This window comes from Oncorhynchus mykiss, chromosome 1 (assembly GCF_057628025.1).
Source record: "Oncorhynchus mykiss isolate SJ-2025 chromosome 1, ASM5762802v1, whole genome shotgun sequence".
In the NCBI taxonomy this organism is placed as follows: Eukaryota; Metazoa; Chordata; class Actinopteri; order Salmoniformes; family Salmonidae; genus Oncorhynchus; species Oncorhynchus mykiss.
In genome coordinates, this window is record NC_143022.1 from 29,156,280 (window position 1) to 29,176,246 (window position 19,967).

At 43.3% G+C, this 19,967-nt stretch overlaps 1 protein-coding gene across 1 annotated transcript; it reads left to right on the forward strand.

The window, feature by feature from the left end:
• Window positions 1-4,428: 4,428 nt before the first annotated feature.
• Window positions 4,429-9,959, forward strand: LOC110520308 (cleavage and polyadenylation specificity factor subunit 5). The gene is made up of 7 exons (XM_021597536.3): window positions 4,429-4,791; window positions 5,115-5,315; window positions 5,498-5,561; window positions 6,141-6,230; window positions 9,040-9,115; window positions 9,291-9,405; window positions 9,544-9,959. Exons 1-7 carry the CDS (start codon window positions 4,670-4,672, stop codon window positions 9,563-9,565), a joined length of 690 nt encoding a protein of 229 aa, XP_021453211.1. The 5' UTR covers window positions 4,429-4,669; the 3' UTR covers window positions 9,566-9,959.
• Window positions 9,960-19,967: the final 10,008 nt, after the last annotated feature.

The window sequence follows — 19,967 nt, forward strand, 5'->3', positions numbered from 1 at the left end:
TAAGGTTTGATTTCAGGACAGACGAAGAGCCTCTCTAGAGCCTCCATTTGTTTCAGAGACAGGCCAAATTGGGATTATATCGATTTTATTCAAACTCCAGAGGAATGATGATGTAGGAGATGGGAAATAACCCCCACCCGCTTTCTCAATGATCTGAGCAGGTTCATATGATTTTGTTAGACATCAAACTGGTCGGACACATCAATGGAAGACACAAGTTGCTTTAAAATGTCACCTGCATCAAGAACTGTCTACCAATGTGTGACCTTCACACATTACCCAAATGCAAAAAAAAAAAAAAAGATCAGTAGACCTGGCCGCCTAACAGCTGTTGTCACACCACAATTTTAGTGTTTTTCAAAACCTTGTAAAAACCTTGTTTGTTGGAGGCAGCTGCTGACATATTCCAATATTCCTCAGATAATATGGGATTTCTTGGAATCCATTAGAATCTGAAGAAACATCAATGCACTGCCTTTGACTGTGGAGGACACATCCACATGGAAAACAGCCCAGGTCTTTGCCAATCTTCCTTTTGAACTGATAATACTATACTGTGCAATATTACAGTTGTGAGAATTCACAAGGGTGCAATACATCAATGACCATTGGAATGTAGAAAGTAACTGTGTCATAGGCTGCATCATGGTAAGTAACACCTGTAGCTATAACTACAAGAGGAAAACATACGGTGGTGTATAAATGAAATTGCACTAAGAATGATCTTTGTACTAGATTTAGCAGTATTCATTTAGAATTCTTTTTTTATCAGTGTTTTCTTTATTACTGAAATATGAGTGTTTCTCTGATTTGCTAGGAGTGATACTTTCATTCAATTGCTATTGTATATATTATTTTTTTATTCATTTGCACTGGTAAAGATCGGATGTTTGAAATATACATAATGGTTGTCAGGATTGCAGACTTATCAACATATGTTTGTTTTTTGAGGAATCATATCTGCTGTAACAAAATAAATCCATGGTCATAATGCATCGTTGTCTATGGCTTTGCAATGGCAATGTTGTATATGGGTAGAACTGGACAAAAGTCACAATGAAACAAAACATTTATTCTGTGTATGCAATGACAATGCAAATTGTAAAAAAAAATAAAAGTTAGCATTGTACAAGCGCTCTTGTTTGCATGTGGGAATGAGGCGGGGGTGGAGTATTTAACTAAAAAGAGGCCTTTCATCAAATTATCGTATTTAGGGCCTCTCGGGTGGCGCAGTGGTTAAGGGCACTGTACTGCAGAGCCAGCTGGGTTCGTGCCCAGGCTCTGTCGCAACCGGCCGCGACCGTGAGGTCCGTGGGACGACGCACAATTGGCCTAGCGTTGTCCGGGTTAGGGAGGGCTCGCGCACCAGCGACTCCTGTGGCGGGCCGGGCGCAGTGCACGCAAACCAAGGTTGCCAGGTGCACGGTGCTTCCTCCGGCACATTGGTGCGGCTGGCTTCTGGGTTGGATGCACGCTGTGTTAAGAAGCAGTGCGGCTTGGTTGGGTTGTGTATCGGAGGACGCATGACTTTCAACCTTCGTCTCTCCCGAGCCCGTACGGGAGTTGTAGCGATGAGACAAGATAGTAGCTACTAAAAACAATTGGATAACACGAAATTGGGGAGAAAAAGGGGTAAAAAAAAGAAGAAAAAAAAGAAATTGCAGCCCAAATAAATGCGTCACAGAGTTCAAGTAACAGACACATCCAATCACCAACTGTTCAGAGGAGACTGCATTAATCAGGCCTTCATGGTTGAATTGCTGCAAAGAATCCACTACCACAGGACACCAATGAGAAGAAGAGATTTGCTTGGGCCAAGAAACATGAGCAATGGACATTAGACTGGTGGAAATCTGCCCTTTGGTCTGGTGAGTCCAAATTTAAGATTGTTGGTTCCAACCACGTGTCTTTGTGAGACGCAGAGTAGGTGAACGGATGATCTCCGCATGTGTGGTTCCCACCGTGAAATATGCAGGAAGAGGTGTGATGGTGTGGAGGTGCCTTAGGTGCCTGTCAGTGATTTATTTAGAATTCAAGGCACACAGTACCATGGCTGCCACAGCATTCTGCAGCGATACGCCATCCCATCTGGTTTGCGCTTAATGGGACTATCATTTGTTTTTCAACATACCTTTAGGCTGTGTATTGGCTATTTTACCAAGAAGGAGAGAGATGGAGTGCTGCATCAGATGACCTGGCCGCCACAATCACCCAACCTCAACCCAATTGAGATGGTTTGGCATGAGTTGGACCACAGAGTGAAGGAAAAGCAGCCAACAAGTGCTCAGCATATGTGGAAACTCCTTCAAGACTGTTGGAAAAGCATTTCAGGTGAAGCTGGTTGAGAGAATGCCAAGAGTGTGCAAAGCTGTCATCAAGGCAAAGGGTGGCTACATTAAGAATCTCAAATATAAAATATATTTGGATTTGTTTAACACCTTTTGGTTACTACATGATTCCATATGCATTATTTCATAGTTAAATCTAGAATCGGCTTCCGATATCGCAACAAAGCATCCTTCGCTCATGCTGCCGAACATACCCTCATAAAACTGACCATACTACCGATCCTCAACTCCGGCAATGTCATCTATAAAATAGCCTCCAACACTCTAATCAACAAATTGGATGTAGTCTATCACAGTGCCATCCGTTTTGTCACCAAAGCCCCATATACTACCAACCACTGCGACCTGTACGCTCTCGTTGGTTGGCCCTTGCTTCATACTCGTCGCCAAACCCACTGGCTACAGGTCATCTACAAGTCTCTGCTAGGTAAAGCCCCACCTTACTGGTCACCATAGCAGCACCCACACGTAGCACACGCTCCAGCAGCTTTATCTCACTGGTCACCCCCAAAGCCAATTCCTCCTTTGGTTGCCTCTCCTTCCAGTTCTCTGCTGCCAATGACTGGAACGAACTGCAAAAATCACTGAAGTTGGAGACTCATATCTCCCTCACTAGCTTTAAGCACCAGCTGTCAGAGCAGCTCACAGATCACTACACCTGTACATAGCCCATCTGTAAACAGCACATCTATCTACTTCATACCCATACTTTATTTTTTATTTATCTTGCTCCTTTACACCCCAGTATCTCTACTTGCACGTTCATCTTCTGCACATCTACCATTCCAGTGTTTAATTGCCATATTGTAATTACTTCGCCACCATGGCCTATTTATTGCCTTAACTCCCTCATCTTACCCCATTTGCACTCACTGTATATAGACTTTTTGTTTTATTTTTTGTACTGTATTATTGACTGTATGTTTTGTTTATTCCATGTGTAACTCTGTGTTGTTGTATGTGTCGAATTGATATGCTTTATCTTGGCCAGGTTGCAGTTGAATATGATAACTTGTTGTCAACTAGCTTACCTGGTTAAATAAAGGTGAAATAAAAAAATACAATAAAAGGTGGAGGTGTTGGGGGTGTCCTATTGAGGGCGAAGGGACCTATTGGTGAGGGCATTCTTCTTGGAGGTACGTTCAGTCATAGTTTTGTTTATTTTATTTTTATACATTGATTTATTTTTTTCTTATTTTTTTTCTTATTATAAAAGTTTACTGTGATTATGGATATGCACTCATGTTGACTTGTATATTTGAACTTTCTTTTTCGCCCAGAGTACACATTTTTTATTTATTATTGTTATTGCTATTTTATTATTGCTACTGTACCTACACTCTTAAAAACTGAACCAGAAAAAGTGTCAAATAAAACGTAGGAAAAGCCATAAAAGGGAAAAGCACGATGGGATGTGGGATTGAGGGATGGGCAGAGAGAACAGTAGAGGGCTCTGAAAACTATTATTGCTGAAATAACCACTTCCTTTTGTGACTAGAGTCTATTACTTCCTGTGGCACACATCAGATGTCATGATAGGTCACCAAAAAGTATTCTGAAGGCCTTGCAGGGCCTTGCAGTCCCAAGATAGAACGGGGGAGAACTTTGGCAGGCAATAAAATATTCTTGCCGAAATCCCCCCCTTCTTATTTCCTTAATTTTGTGGCTAGAGTCAAATACTTTCTGTGGCACATACTACTGGTCAACATGATCTGCCAAAATTATTCATTATTTATTATTATCCCAAGGTAGAAGGGAGGGGGAGGTTCGACAGGGAAGAAATTAGCCTTGCCGAACCCCCCCCCCCCCCCCCCCCTTATTTCCTTAATTTTGCGTCACACATCAGAGTCAAATACTTTCTATAGAACAAACTTCTCGTCAGGATAGTCAACCGAAATTAATAATTAATGTATGTGTGTTATATTAAACATAGAGGGAGTAAAATGTAGGCAAGCAATAAACATTTCAGAACTACTAGTCGAATATGACATGGAAAAGATGACGAATTTTGGAAAAGAGATTTATTTATAGACTAATACACTTGAAACACATATCCACACTTAAAACTGTAGACAATACTAGTGCCTCCCCCGCGATCAAACCGATATATAAAAAGAAACGCAGCCTAACGTGATCAGAAATCTTAACTACAAAGGTAGCCGCAGCAATAAAGAATTGAGTGCGTGCGTGTTCACGCGAAGGGGGAGAACACCGGAAATATATTTTTTTGCGGAAAGAGTAGTGTGTTGAATTTTGGATCAGTTATCTAATGTTTTCTCTTCATTCGTGTTTTTGACATATCCTGCTTATTTGGTGGAACGATGTCGGTTGTACCTCCCAACCGACCTTCAACCGGTTGGCCACGCCGTGGACTGAACCAGTTCGAAAATAAATACATCAGCCCGCCTTCCAAACCTGTCACGCTGGAGAGAGCCATCAACTTGTACGTCGCTAGCTATGAAGTGCACTTGTTATTTAACTGTCTAACTAGATAGCGGAATTTCATTTTCGGTTTTTTAACTAGTAAGCTATAGTGTTTCTGAATATGTGATGTAGTAGGCTAAACAAACAGGCCCACCTAGCTCGTTACGACGCACAGTGCTCTTGCATGTTGCAAACACAAAAAAACATTCCCTACTTGTGGAGTAAAGCCTAATTATTGTACAATACACACAATTACGTAGCTAGTTAGTTACATAGCAAGCAAACACATTAAGAGTTTACCTAACTAAGCTGCTAACATTTAATTGGGATTGGCCCTCGCAGATATCCCCTCACGAATTACACGTTTGGCACAAAGGAACCTCTCTACGAGAAGGATAGCTCGGTAGCGGCTCGGTTCCAGAGGATGCGCGAGGAGTTCGAAAAAGTAGGCATGAGGCGGGCAGTGGAGGGTGTTCTGATCGTACACGAGCACAGGCTACCACACGTTCTACTGCTGCAGTTGGGGACAACCTTTTTCAAACTGTGAGTTGGTTCTCATCCCACCTCTGCAACAATGTTGCATGGTGCCAGTTACTAATGTGTAAGCAACTAAGCATTTACAAGGAAACGCTTGACACTTCTGTAACTAGCAGGAGCGTATAGTCCAGTTTTTAAAGTCAACAAAAAGTGCCCCAACTGTATTTTTGAAACGTAATTGTGTGCAGTCCTGGTGGAGAATTGAATGCAGGGGAGGACGAAGTGGATGGACTGAAGCGATTGATGACAGAGGTAGGCAGGCTACATGGTCTTCATTCGGAATAGTATCATGAAACGTGACCTGACAGGGTCATCATTCAGATTATTATCATGAAACGTGACCTGATCATCTGGAAAGGTTTGCTTAGTGACATCAAAACCATTCCATTTACTTTGGTGGAAAACTGGGAGTGGCATAGAGGTTGGAAACAATTGGTCAGCTCTGACAAGTTGGAAGTGGCTTATCACTGGCAACAATGGACAAAATAACCACTTTGACATCACGCTGCAGACCATTCTAGGTAAAGGGTTACGTATTTTTCAAAATGTCTCATGTTGAGCACTATTGAAGGGTAACATTGATCAGAATTTGATTTTAAAAATCTTCCACACAGTAAAACTACGAGTGTTGGATTCCAGGGCAGATGGAGCAGCTGATTATTTCAGTTTCATTTGAGCTGGTTAACTATACCATGACTACCTAGACTTCCCATTTGCTTGTCTACTGGATAATTATTTTCTGACATAGCATGCATAGTTGTCAGAGACTGAAACTTGATTTTAGTTTTGATATTAGTTAAACATATGTGTTTTTCCCACATCCGTGTCCAGATCCTGGGGCGTCAGGATGGAGTGAAGCAGGACTGGGTGATCGATGACTCTATTGGAAACTGGTGGAGACCCAACTTTGAGCCCCCACAGGTGGGTTACCAAGGAGTTATCCTTCCTGTCCTGTTACGCGAAAGGCCTCAGCATGCTTCGGTTCGGCTGGCTAAACTAGAAAAAAGCTGCAATGGTACTTTGTCCATCTTGAGATGCCGTAGCCAGTATACCTCAAAATATAAATAATTAATATAAGTTAACTCAGGAAATCTGTCATTAACTTTGACGTTTTGGCTGAGGATATCTTAGTTGTACAATTTTACATCAAAGATGTTTGGTGCCATATTTCTCAAGTGTAAAAATGTGCATGAAAATGATTAGTCACTCGTTGAATGACAACAAACACTAAATTGAAGAATCCCTACTGTTGACCAATCACCGATGAAGGGGTTACCAACTTCGGCTTACCCCCAAAAATGTGTGCACCAACAGCCCAAAAAAACCTTGCTGAAGGCTAAAACAAACAAAAACGTCACAATGTTGTCATAATATATGCACAAACTGTTTTGGAAGGGAAGTATGCAGGGACCCCTTAAAGAACCCATGGTTCATACTATAGTTCTCAGACGAGTCACCTGACCTGTCCCAGGTCTCTTTATTTTTCATTGGCTTTCACACTTTCACACTTTCACGCTTGCCATTTGAATTCAGTGCCTTCTGAAAGTATTCAGATCCCTTTACTTTTCCCACATTTTGCTACGTTACAGCCTTATTCTAAAATGTATTAAGAAAAAGAAAAATCCTACCAAATAAAAAAAAAATATTACAAAAATACATATTTACATAAGTATTCAGACCCTTTGCTATGAGACTTGAAATTGAGCTCTGGTGCATCCTATTTCCATTGATCATCCTTCAGATGTTTCTTCAACTTGATTGGAGTCCACCTGTGGTACATTCAATTGATTGGACATTATATAAATGGAAGAAGTTTGTAACCACCAAGACTCTGACAGAGCTTTGGAGTCCCTCTGTGGAGGTGGGAGAACCTTCCAGAAGGGCAACCATTTCTGCAGCACTCCCCCAATCAGGCTTTTATGGTAGTGGCCAGACGGAAGCCACGGTAAAAGGCAAATTACAGCCTGCTTGGAGTTTTCCAAAAGGCACCTTAAGACTTTCAGACCATGAGAAACAAGATTATCTGGTCTGATGAAACCAAGATTCAACTCTTTGGCCTGAATGCCGAGTGTCATGTCAGGAGGAAACCTGGCACCATCCCTACCGTGAAGCTGTGGGTATGTTTTTCAGCGGCAAGGACTGGGAGACTAGTCAGGATCGAGGCAAAGATGAACGGAGCAAAGTACAGCGAGATCCTTGACGAAATCAAATTTATTTATAAAGCCCTTCTTACATCAGCTGATATCTCAAAGTGCTGTACAGAAACCCAGCATAAAACCCCAAACAGCAAGCAATGCAGGTATAGAAGCACGGTGGCTAGGAAAAACTGCCTAGAAAGGCCAGAACCTAGGAAGAAACCTAGAGAGGAACCAGGCTATGAGGGGTGGCCAGTCCTCTTCTGGCTGTGCCGGGTGGAAATTATAACAGAACATGGCCAAGATGTTTAAATGTTCATAGATGACCAGCAGGGTCAAATAATAATAATCACAGTGGTTGTCGAGGATGCAACAGGTCAGCACCTCAGGAGTAAATGTCAGTTGGCTTTTCATAGTCGATCATTCGGAGTATCTCCACCGCTCCTGCTGTCTCTAGAGAGTTGAAAACAGCACGTCTGGGACAGGTAGCACGTCCGGTGAACAGGTCAGGGTTCCATAGCCGCAAGCAGAACAGTTGAAACTGGAGCAGCAGCACGGCCAGGTAGACTGGGGACAGCAAGGAGTCATAAGGCCAGGTAGTCCTGAGGTATGGTCCTAGGGCTCAGGTCCTCCAAGAGGGAGAGAAAGAAAGAGAGAGAATTAGAGAAAGCATACTTCATTTCACACAGGATACCAGATAAGACAGGAGAAATACTCCCGATATAAGAGTCTGACCCTAGCCCCCCGACACACAAACTACTGCAGCATAAATACTGGAGGCTGAGACAGGAGGGATCGGGAGACACTGTGGCCCCATCCAACGATACCCCCGGACAGGGCCAAACAGGCAGGATATAACCCCACCCACTTTGCCAAAGCACAGCTCCCACACCACTAGAGGGATATCTTCAACCACCAACTTACCATCCTGAGACAAGGCTGAGTACAGCCCACAAAGATCTCCGCCACAGCACAACCCAAGGGGGGACGCCAACACATGCAGGGAGATCACGTCAGTGACTCAACCCACTCAAGTGACACCCTTCCTAGGGACGGCATGGAAGAGCACCACTAAGGCAGAGAATCCCAGTGGAGAGAGGGGAACCGGCCAGGAAGAGACAGCAAGGGCAGTTTGTTGCTCCAGTGCCTTTCCGTTCACCTTCACACTCCTGGGCCAGACTACACTCAATCATAGGACCTACTGAAGAGATGAGTCTTCAATAAAAACTTCAAGAAAACCTGGTCCAGAACGCTCAGGACCTTTCACCTTCCAACAGGACAACGACCCTAAGCACACAGCCAAGACAACGCAGGAGTGACTTCGGGACAAGTCTTTGAATGTCCTCCGGATTTGAACCTGATCGAACATCTCTGGTGCGACCTGAAAATCGCTGTGCAGCAACACTCCCCATCCAACCTGACAGAGCTTGAAAGGAACTGCAGAGAATATTTTTTTTTTTGGGGGGGGGGGGTTAATGAAGTTTTGAATAAGGCTGTAACCTAACAAAATGTGGAAAAAGTCAAGGGGTTTGAATACTTTCCGAAGTCCATGTCATGAGAATCCATTAAGTTAGGGTTTTCTGTTTTATCTACAGTACCCCTACATCCCAGCACACATTACCAAACCCAAAGAGCACAAGAAGCTCTTTTTGGTTCAGTTGCAGGAAAAAGGTAAGTTGACCAGCCTGTAATGTTTAAATGTGACAGTTCATATCAATTGATTGATGATGATCGCTGTGGTTTTCACCTGTATATAAGAGCTTTAAGAAGGTTAACATATTTTGATGTGTAGTTATGTTGGTGTGTCTGAGTGGATGTGGAAATTGACCGGTTGTCTGTCTCCCAGCACTGTTTGCAGTGCCCAAGAACTATAAGCTGGTGGCTGCCCCTCTCTTTGAGCTGTATGACAATGCCCCAGGCTACGGGCCAATCATATCCAGTCTCCCACAACTGCTGAGTAGGTAAGGTATTCACCATATTGCTGTATATTCACCATAATATGAAGTACCTTACTTGATAAGACTCAAATCAGAGTACAACTGGCATTTTAAAGATGGACAAATGTGCATTATAGATTAGTTGTTCTATTTGTGTTGCAGGTTCAACTTCATATACAATTAAATCCTACTACTTGAATGTGGCGACACAAGGACTGTCTCTGTGAGTTCAGCCTGGGCAGAAGAGAATGGGCAAGCAGGATTTCACTACACTTCTCTTAAAACAGAGTCCCCAGTGATACTACACATTTAAATATTGATCTGGATGTTTAGAAAATAAGAGAATGTATTAATCTTTCTGTGTCAACTCTTACAGAACTATTACTTTGTGACTACAAAATGTTTCATGTCACAAAGTATTGATTTTCTATGTTTGTAGATGGGAGTTGACTGTTTTTAGAACAGTGCTTGTTTTTTTTAAATCATTGTAACATACTACTTTGTCATCTTCATTACTTTTTAAGGAATTACCAAGGAGTTATCTTTTATTTTCAATTAAAGATGGCTTTAAAACATAACTAAGAAACTGTTTCCCCTCTGACCATATAGCTGTTTCAATACCAATGGTAGGGTAACTATCACACCAGTCTAAACAAGATGCAATTGTTTGTCTATTCCCTATTATCTACGCATGTTCCTATTTTCATCAATAGTGGTGTATAGAATGCTTTTCATTGACATTCAGAAGAGCAGAAGGATATCAAGGATTCTGTATGGAGGAATGGTCCAAGATCCCTCCCAACATGTTCTCCAATCTCATAAAAATACTGTTGTTATCCTCTCAAGGGGAGGGTGCTAGAGTATTCAAAACAGGGGTGCCAATAATTTAGACCCGTATCTTTAAAAAAAGATCTATTTGTTAAACAATCTGTTAAAGCATTTTATATTAGTGTAAAATATTTCACCAACAAATCACATTTTATTGGTCATGTACACATGTTTAGCAGATGTTATTGCGGGTGTAGCGAAATGCTTGTGTTCCTTGCTATAACAGTGCAGTAGTATCTAAAAACAATTCACAACAAAACACATCTAAAAGTAAAAGAATGCAATTAAGAAATATATACATTAGTTTGAGCGATGTCGGAGTGGCATTGAATAGAATACAGTATATGCATATGAGATGAGTTAACGGTATGTAAACATTAACGTGGCCAGTGATTCCAAGTCTATGTATATTGGGCAGCAGCCTCTAAGGTGTCAGGTTGCGTAACCGGGTGGAAGCCGGCTAGTGATGGCTATTTAAGTCTGATGGCCTTAAGAGAGAAGGTGTTTTTCAATCTCTCGGTCCCAGCTTTGATGCACCCTCACTGACCTCGCCTTCTGGATGATGGAGGGGTGAACAGGCAGTGCTTGATGTCCTTGATTTTCTTGGCCTTCTTGTGACATTGGGTGCTGTAGGTGTCATTGGGTGCTGTAGGGCAGGTAGTTTGCCCCCGGTGATGCGTTGGGCAGAACGCACCACCCTCTGGAAAGCCCTACGGTTGCGGGCGGTGCAGTTGCTGTACCAGGCAGTGATACAGCCCGATAGGATGCTCTCGATTGTGCATCTGTAAAAGTCTGAGGGTTTTAGGGGCCAAGCCAAATTTCTTCAGCCTCCTGAGGTTGAAGAGGCGCTGTTGCGCCGCCTTCACCACACTGTCTGTGGGTGGACCATTTCAGTTTGTCAGGGATGTGTACGCAGAGGAACTTGAAGCTTTCCACCTTCTCCACTGCTGTCCCGTCTGTGGATAGGGGTGTGCTGTTTCCTGAAAACCACGATCAGCTCCTTTGTTTTGTTGACGTTGAGTGAGCGGTTATTTTCCTGGTATCACTCTCCCAGTGTCCTCACCTCCTCCCTGTAGGCTGTCTCATCATTGTTGGTAATCAGGCCTACTACTGTTGTCGTCTGTAAACTTGATGATTGAGGTGGAGGCGTGCGTGGCCACGCAGTCATGGGTGAACAGGGAATACAGGAGGGGGCTGAGCACAAACCCTTGTGGGGCCCCAGTGTTGAGGATCAGTGAAGTGGAGGTGTTTCCTACCTTCACCACTTGGGTGTCAGGAAGTCCAGGACCTAGTTTCACAGGGTGGGATTCAGACCCAGGGTCCGAGCTTAGTGATTGATGAGCAATCTTACATAGGTATTCCTCTAGTCCAGATGGGATAGGGCAGTGTGATGGTGATTGCATCATCTGTGGATCTATCAGGGGGGTAAGTGAATTGAAGTGGGTCTAGGGTGTAAGGTAGAGGTGATATGATCCTTAACTAGCTTCTCAAAGAACTTTAGGATGACAGAAGTGAGTGCTATGGGGCGATAGTCATTTTGTTCAGTTACCTTTGCTTTCTTGGGTACAGGAACAATGGTGGCCATCTTGATGCAAGTGGGGACAGCAGACTGGGATAGCGAGAGATTGAAAATGTCCGTAAACACTCCAGCCAGCTGGTCTGCGAATGCTCTGAGGATGTGGCTAGTGATGCCGTCTGGGCCGGTAACCTTGTGAGGGTTAATAAGCTTAAATGTCTTACATTGGCTACGGAGGAGGAGAGCCCACAGTCCTTGGTAGCGGGCCACGTTGGTGGCACTGTGTTAGCGGGCGAAGAAGGTGTTTTGCTTGTCCGGAAGCAAGACGTCGGTGTCCACGACGTGGCTTGTTTTCCCTTTGTTGTCCGTGATTGTCGGTAGACCCTGCCACATACGTCTCGTGTCTGAGCCGTTGAATTGCAACTACACTTTGTCTCTGTACTGACGTTTTGCCTGTTTGATTGCCTTACTGAGCAATATTGCCTTACGGCCATATTTCGTCACCTTGCCATGGTTAAATGCAGTGGTTCACACTTTCAGTATTGTGTGACTGCTGCCATATGTCCACCGTTTCTGGGTAGGGTAGGTTATAATTGTCACAGTGGATACATCTCCTATACACATCCTGATGACCTCAGTCACTGTGTCTGTGTATTCATAAATGTTATTCTGAGGCTACCCAGAACATATTCCAATCCGCGTGATAAAACTATCTTGAAGCATGGATTCTGATTGGTCAGACCAGCGTTGAAAAGACCCTAGCGCGGATACTTCCTGTTTGAGTTTCTGCCTATAGGAAGAGAGGAACAAAATGGATTCTTCAGTAGATTTGCTGAAGGGAGGGCGATGGAGGGCCTTGTAGGCATTTTGAAAAGTTGAATAGCAGTGGTCCAATGTTTTACCAGGGCGAGTACTATAGTCAATGTGTTGGTAGAACTAAGGTAGTCTTTTCCTCAAATTTTCTTTGTAAAAACCCCTAGCTACAATAAATGCAGCCTCAGGATATGTGGTTTCCAGTTTGCATAAAGTCCAGTGTAGTTCTTTGAGTGCCATCGTGGTATCTGCTTGAGGGGGAATATACACAACTGTGGCTATAACCAAAGATGTAATACGGTCGGCATTTGTTTGAGGTATTCTAGGTTGGGTGAACAAAAGGACTTTCTGGATGTTATCACAATCACACCATGAGTGGTTAATCATGAAACATACACCCCCGCCTTTCTTCCCGGAGAAGTCTTTATTCCTGTCTAGGCGATGTACTGAGAACCCAGATGGCTGAATGGAGGGGGATAGTATATCCCGAGTGAGCCATGTTTCCGTGAAACAGAGTATGTTACAATCCCTAATGTTTCTCTCGAAGGAGATACTTACCCTGAGCTCCTTTACTTTTTATCCAGAGATTAAACATTAGCGAGTAATATACTCCGAAGCGGTGGAGAGTGTGCACGCCTCCTGACTCGGACTAGAAGTCCACTCTGAATACCTCTTTTCTGTCGGCGGTGTTTTGGAGCAGCCTCTGGAATAAGTTAAATTGCCCTGGGGGGGGGGGGGGCGAACAAAGGATCCAATTCGGGAAAGTCGTATTGCTGGTCGTAATGCTTGTGAGTTACCGCCGCTCTGATATCCAAAAGTTTTGAGGGAGCGGTTGTTGTCCTGGCACCACACGGCCAGGTCTCTGACGACCTTCCTATAGGCTGTCTCGTCGTTATCGGTAATCAGGCCTTCCACTGTTGTGTCATCGGCAAACTTAATGATGGTGTTGGAGTCGTGCCTGGCAGTGCAGTCATGAGTGAACATGGAGTGCAGGAGGGGACTGAGCATACACCACTGAGGGGCCCCTGTGTTGAAGATCAGCATGGCGGATGTGTTGTTACCTACCCTTACCACCTGGGGGCGGCCAGAGCTGGGCGATATGGCCAAAATATCATATATATATAGAAATATATACATATATGTGTATATATATATATGTGTATGTATGTATGTATGTACAGTGCCTTGCGAAAGTATTCGGCCCCCTTGAACTTTGCGACCTTTTGCCACATTTCAGGCTTCAAACATAAAGATATAAAACTGTATTTTTTTGTGAAGAATCAACAACAAGTGGGACACAATCATGAAGTGGAACGACATTTATTGGATATTTCAAACTTTTTTAACAAATCAAAAACTGAAAAATTGGGCGTGCAAAATTATTCAGCCCCTTTACTTTCAGTGCAGCAAACTCTCTCCAGAAGTTCAGTGAGGATCTCTGAATGATCCAATGTTGACCTAAATGACTAATGATGATAAATACAATCCACCTGTGTGTAATCAAGTCTCCGTATAAATGCACCTGCACTGTGATAGTCTCAGAGGTCTGTTAAAAGCGCAGAGAGCATCATGAAGAACAAGGAACACACCAGGCAGGTCCGAGATACTGTTGTGAAGAAGTTCAAAGCCGGATTTGGATACAAAAATATTTCCCAAGCTTTAAACTTCCCAAGGAGCACTGTGCAAGCGATAATATTGAAATGGAAGGAGTATCAGACCACTGCAAATCTACCAAGACCTGGCCATCCCTCTAAACTTTCAGCTCATACAAGGAGAAGACTGATCAGAGATGCAGCCAAGATGCGGCCCATGATCACTCTGGATGAACTGCAGAGATCTACAGCTGAGGTGGGAGACTCTGTCCATAGGACAACAATCAGTCGTATATTGCACAAATCTGGCCTTTATGGAAGAGTGGCAAGAAGAAAGCCATTTCTTAAAGATATCCATAAAAAGTGTTGTTTAAAGTTTGCCACAAGCCACCTGGGAGACACACCAAACATGTGGAAGAAGGTGCTCTGGTCAGATGAAACCAAAATTGAACTTTTTGGCAATAATGCAAAACGTTATGTTTGGCGTAAAAGCAACACAGCTCATCACCCTGAACACACCATCCCCACTGTCAAACATGGTGGTGGCAGCATCATGGTTTGGGCCTGCTTTTCTTCAGCAGGGACAGGGAAGATGGTTAAAATTGATGGGAAGATGGATGGAGCCAAATACAGGACTATTCTGGAAGAAAACCTGATGGAGTCTGCAAAAGATCTGAGACTAGGACGGAGATTTGTCTTCCAACAAGACAATGATCCAAAACATAAAGCAAAATCTACAATCGAATGGTTCAAAAATAAACATATCCAGGTGTTAGAATGGCCAAGTCAAAGTCCAGACCTGAATCCAATCGAGAATCTGTGGAAAGAACTGAAAACTGCTGTTCACAAATGCTCTCCATCCAACCCCACTGAGCTCGAGCTGTTTTGCAAGGAGGAATGGGAAAAAATTTCAGTCTCTCGATGTGCAAAACTGATCGAGACATACCCCAAGCGACTTACAGCTGTAATCACAGCAAAAGGTGGCGCTACAAAGTATTAACTTAAGGGGGCTGAATAATTTTGCAAGCCCAATTTTTCAGTTTTTGATTTGTTAAAGTTTGAAATATCCAATAAATGTTGTTCCACTTCATGATTGTGTCCCACTTGTTGTTGATTCTTCACAAAAAAATACAGTTTTATATCTTTATGTTTGAAGCCTGAAATGTGGCAAAAGGTCGCAAAGTTCAAGGGGGCCGAATACTTTCGCAAGGCACTGTACGTATGGTCACGACGTCATGAAGGCACTTATTTATGAAGCCTGTGACTGATGTGGTGTACTCCTCAATGCCATTGGAAGAATCCTGGAACATATTCCAGTCTGTGCTAGCAAACAGTCCTGTAGCTTAGCATCTTCTTCATCTGACCACTTTTTTTATTGACCGAGTCACTGGTGCTTCCTGCTTTAATTTTTTCTTGTAAGCAGGAATCAGGAGGATAGAATTATGGTCCGATTTGCCAAATTAAGAGTGATTGAGAGCTTTGTATTTGTCTCTGTGTGCGGAGTAAAGGTGGTCTAGAGTTTTTTTTCCCCCTCTTGTTGCACATTTAACATGCTGATAGAAATTTGGTGAAACGGATTTAAGTTTCCCTGCATTAAAGTCCCCGGCCACTAAGAGCGGCGCCTTTGGATGAGCGTTTTCCTGTTTGCTTATGGTGGAATACAGCTCATTGAGTGCGGTCTTAGTGCCAGCATCGGTTTGTGATGGTTAATAGACAGCTACAAAGAATATAGATGAAAACTATCTTGGTAAATAGTGTGGTCTACAGCTTATCATGAGATACTCTACCTCAGGCGAGCAAAACCTTGAGACTTCCTTATCGGGCACCAGCTGTTGTTTACAAATATACATAGTCCGCCCCCTTTGTCTTAACAGACGCCACTGTTCTATCCTTCCGATACAGCGTATATCCAGCCAGCTGTATGTTGATAATGTCGTTGTTCAGCCAAGACTCCGTGAAGAATAAGATTTTTATATAAGATTTGTACGTTTTTAATGTCCCGTTGGTAGTTTAATCTTCAATTTTATTTTCCAATGATTGCATGTTCGCTAGTAGAACGGAAGGCATTGGGGGTTTATTTGATCGCCTACGAATTCTCAGAATGCAGTCTGACCTCCGTCCTCTTTTTCTTGGGCTTATCTTCACGCAAATGACAGGGATTTGGGCCTGTTCCCGGGAAAGCAGTATGTCCTTCACGTCGGGCTCGTCAGACTCGTTAAAGGGAGAAAAAAAGCTTCTGCCAGTTCGTGGTGAGTAATTGCTGTTCTGATGTCCAGACGTTATTCATAAGAGACGGTAGCAGCAACATTATGTACAGAATAAGTTTAAAAAGAAGAAGAAAAAAAGACCACGCAAAAAAAACGAAGAAAAGAAAAACTGTTGGTTAGGAGCACTTCAAACGTCAGCCATCTTTTCCATCGCCATGATACCATCAAGACACAGAATCAAGGCAAAGCATAATCAAGACAAGGAATCAGAGTCAACCCAACTTCACAAATGCAACTTCAGATCTCCATTGCAGTTCAACTCATCAGATTAGTGTGAGCATTGCAGTAGCTTCTTGCGGTGCATGTGATGATCAGACAGGTTCTTTGGCAGAATACATGTGTGTTTGGTTTTTTGTGTTATAAATTAGTGTTATTACTTACACATCTTCAACATGCGTTGGAGATGTCGTTCCCATAGCAACGATTAAAACATTCCCAAACCAGAAACCGTGGATTGATGGCAGCATTCGGGTGAAACTGAAAGCGCGAACCACTGCTTTTAATCAGGGCAAGGTGACCGGAAACATGACCGAATACAAACAGTGTAACTATTCCCTCCGCAAGGCAATCAAACAAGCTAAGCGTCAGTATAGAGACAAAGTAGAATCGCAATTCAACGGCTCAGACACGAGGTATGTGGCAGGGTCTACAGTCAATCACGGATTACAAAAAGAAAACCAGCCCAGTCACGGACCAGGATGCCTTGCTCCCAGGCAGACTAAATTACTTTTTTGCCGGCTTTGAGGACAATACAGTGCCACTGACACGGCCCGCAACCAAAACATGCGGACTCTCCTTCACTGCAGCCGAGGTGAGTAAAACATTTAAAGGTGTTAACCCTCGCAAGGCTGCAGGCCCAGACGGCATCCCCAGCAGCCACATACAAACAGCATGATCACTTTGCTCCTTGTATAATTCCTTCTTGCATCTACGCACTCGGTTTTCCCTTCATGCCAAACCATAAATCAAATAACAGCTAACCTCTACACACAGCCTACATTGTTGTCACCATATTAGCTAATGTCATAGTCAACATACCTACTAGAACTAACGTGATTGTAAACCCGCTACAATCATGCAGTACAGTGTTGTCAGCAAGCAGTTTAGCAGTTACACCGGCAGTCCTGGTGGCAATAAATTAATAAAACCAAAAGCTTACCTTGAATTGGAAGAGTTCCAGCCAGCTAACTAACATAGCATCTTTCTCTGTTTGAGCTGGGTGTTTGAGTAGGCTAAAATAGCTAGCTGCATTCGCTAAAGTGAAAGAAAATACAACGTAATATAGTTAGCTCTCTCTTGCTTCTTCTTCACTTTTGAATTTGTTCAAAACTGTTCAACTACTGTCTTTCTCTCTCTTTGAGTCAACTACTCACCACAGTTTATGCACTGCAGTCTTAGCTAGCTGTATCTTATGCTTTCAGTACTAGATTAATTCTCTGATCCTTTGATTGGGTGGACAACATGCCAGTTCATGCTGCAAGAGCTCTGATAGGTTGGAGGACGTCCTCTTCAAATCGTCATAATTACTGTATAAGTCTATGGAAGGGGTCGAGAACCACGAGCCTCCTAGGTTTTGTATTGAAGTCAATGTACCCAGAGGTGGATGGAAACTAGCTGTCCTCCAGCTACACCTGATGCTACCCTACAGAGTGATGTTGAGGCTACTGTAGACCTTCATTGCAGAAAAGTGTGTTTTAATAAATTATTTGGTGACGTGAATATATTTAGCTTTATCTAAAAATGATAATCTTGAATGTTTCACTTTAGGAGGATGGTCCTCCCCTTTCTTTTGAGGAGCCTCCACTGTGGGTATATTGAGCACTTGATTTATGAATTTACTAAATAACTAACAAAAACTGCTGGTTCTTTGGCAGAATAAATGTGTGTATGCATTTTGTTACATTTTTATTACTTTGTAATATGGTATTTTAGTATTTTTATTAGTAAGCAAGCAGGACTGCTCTTTTACTTGTCCGAAAGCTGAAGTCTGAAGTCTGTAACACCATCGAAAGTGTGACTGAAAATGAGTGAAGTACATACAGTACATTCAGATAGTTTTCAGACCCCTTGACTTTTTCCACATTTTGTTCTGTAACAGCGTTATTCTAAAATGTTTGAACCCCCCCCCCCCGCCCCCCCACCACACTTGGGGCGGCAGGGTAGCCTAGTGGTTAGGGTGTTGGACTAGTAACCGAAAGGTTGCAAGTTCAAATCCCCGAGCTGACAAGGTACAAATCTGTCGTTCTTCCCCTGAACAGGCAGTTAACCCACTGTTCCTAGGCCATCATTGAAAATAAGAATTTGTTCTTAACTGACTTGCCTAGTTAAATAAAGGTAAAATACATTTAAAAAACTTATCAATCTACACACAATACCCCATAATGACAAAGCTAAAACAGAAATACCTTACTTGCATAACTATTCAGACCCTTTGCTATGAGACTTGAAATTTAGCTCAGGTGCATCCTGTTTCCATTGATCATCCTTGAGACGTTTCCACAACTTGATTGGACATGATTTGGAAGGGCACACACATGTCTGTATAAGGTCCCACAGTTGACAATGCATGTCAGAGCAAAAACCAAGTCATGAGGTTGAAGGAATTGTCCATAGAGCTCTGAGACAGGATCGTGTCGAGGTCTGGGGAAGGTTAGCAAAAAATGTCTGCAGCTTTGAAGGTCCCCAAGAACACAGTGGCCTCCATCATTCTTAAATGGAAGAAGTTTGGAACCACCAAGAGAGCTGGCCACCCGGCCAAACTGAGCAATCGGGGGAGAAGGGCCTTGGTCAGGGAGGTGACCAAGAACCTGATAGTCATCTCTGTGGAGATGGGAAAACCTTCCAGAAGGACTACCATCTCTGCAGCACTCCACCAATCAAGCCTTTATGGTAGAGTGGCCAGAGGGAAGCCACTCTTCAGTAAAAGGCACATGACAGCCAGCTTAGAGTTTGCCAAACGGCACCTAAGACTCTCAGACGGTGAGAAACAAGATTCTCTGGTCTGATGAAACCAATATTGAACTTTTTGGCCTGAATGCCAAGAGTCACATCTGGAAGAAACCTTGCACCATCCCTACTGTGAAGTATGTTGGTGGCAGCATCATGCTGTGGGGATGTTTTTCAGTGGCAGGGACTGGGAGACTAGTCAGGATCAAGGGAAAGATGAACGGAGCAAAGTACAGAGAGATCCTAATGAAAACCTGATCCAGAGTGCTCAGGACCTGAGACTGGGTCGAAGGTTCCCCTTCCAACAGGACAATGACCATAAGCACACAGCCAAGACAGAGCAGGAGTGGCTTCGGGACAAGTCTCAATGTCCTTGAGTGGCCCAGCTAGAGGCCAGACTTGAACCCGTTCAAACATCTCTGGAGAGATCGGAAAATAGCCGTGCATCAATACTCTCCATCCAACCTGACAGATCTTAAGAGGATCTGCAGAGAAAAATGGGAGAATCTCCCCAAATACAGGTGTGCCAAGCTTGTAGCATCATACCCAAGAGGACTCGAGGCGGTAATCGCTTCCAAAGGTGCTTCAACAAAGTACTGAGTAAAGGGTCTGAATACTTATGTA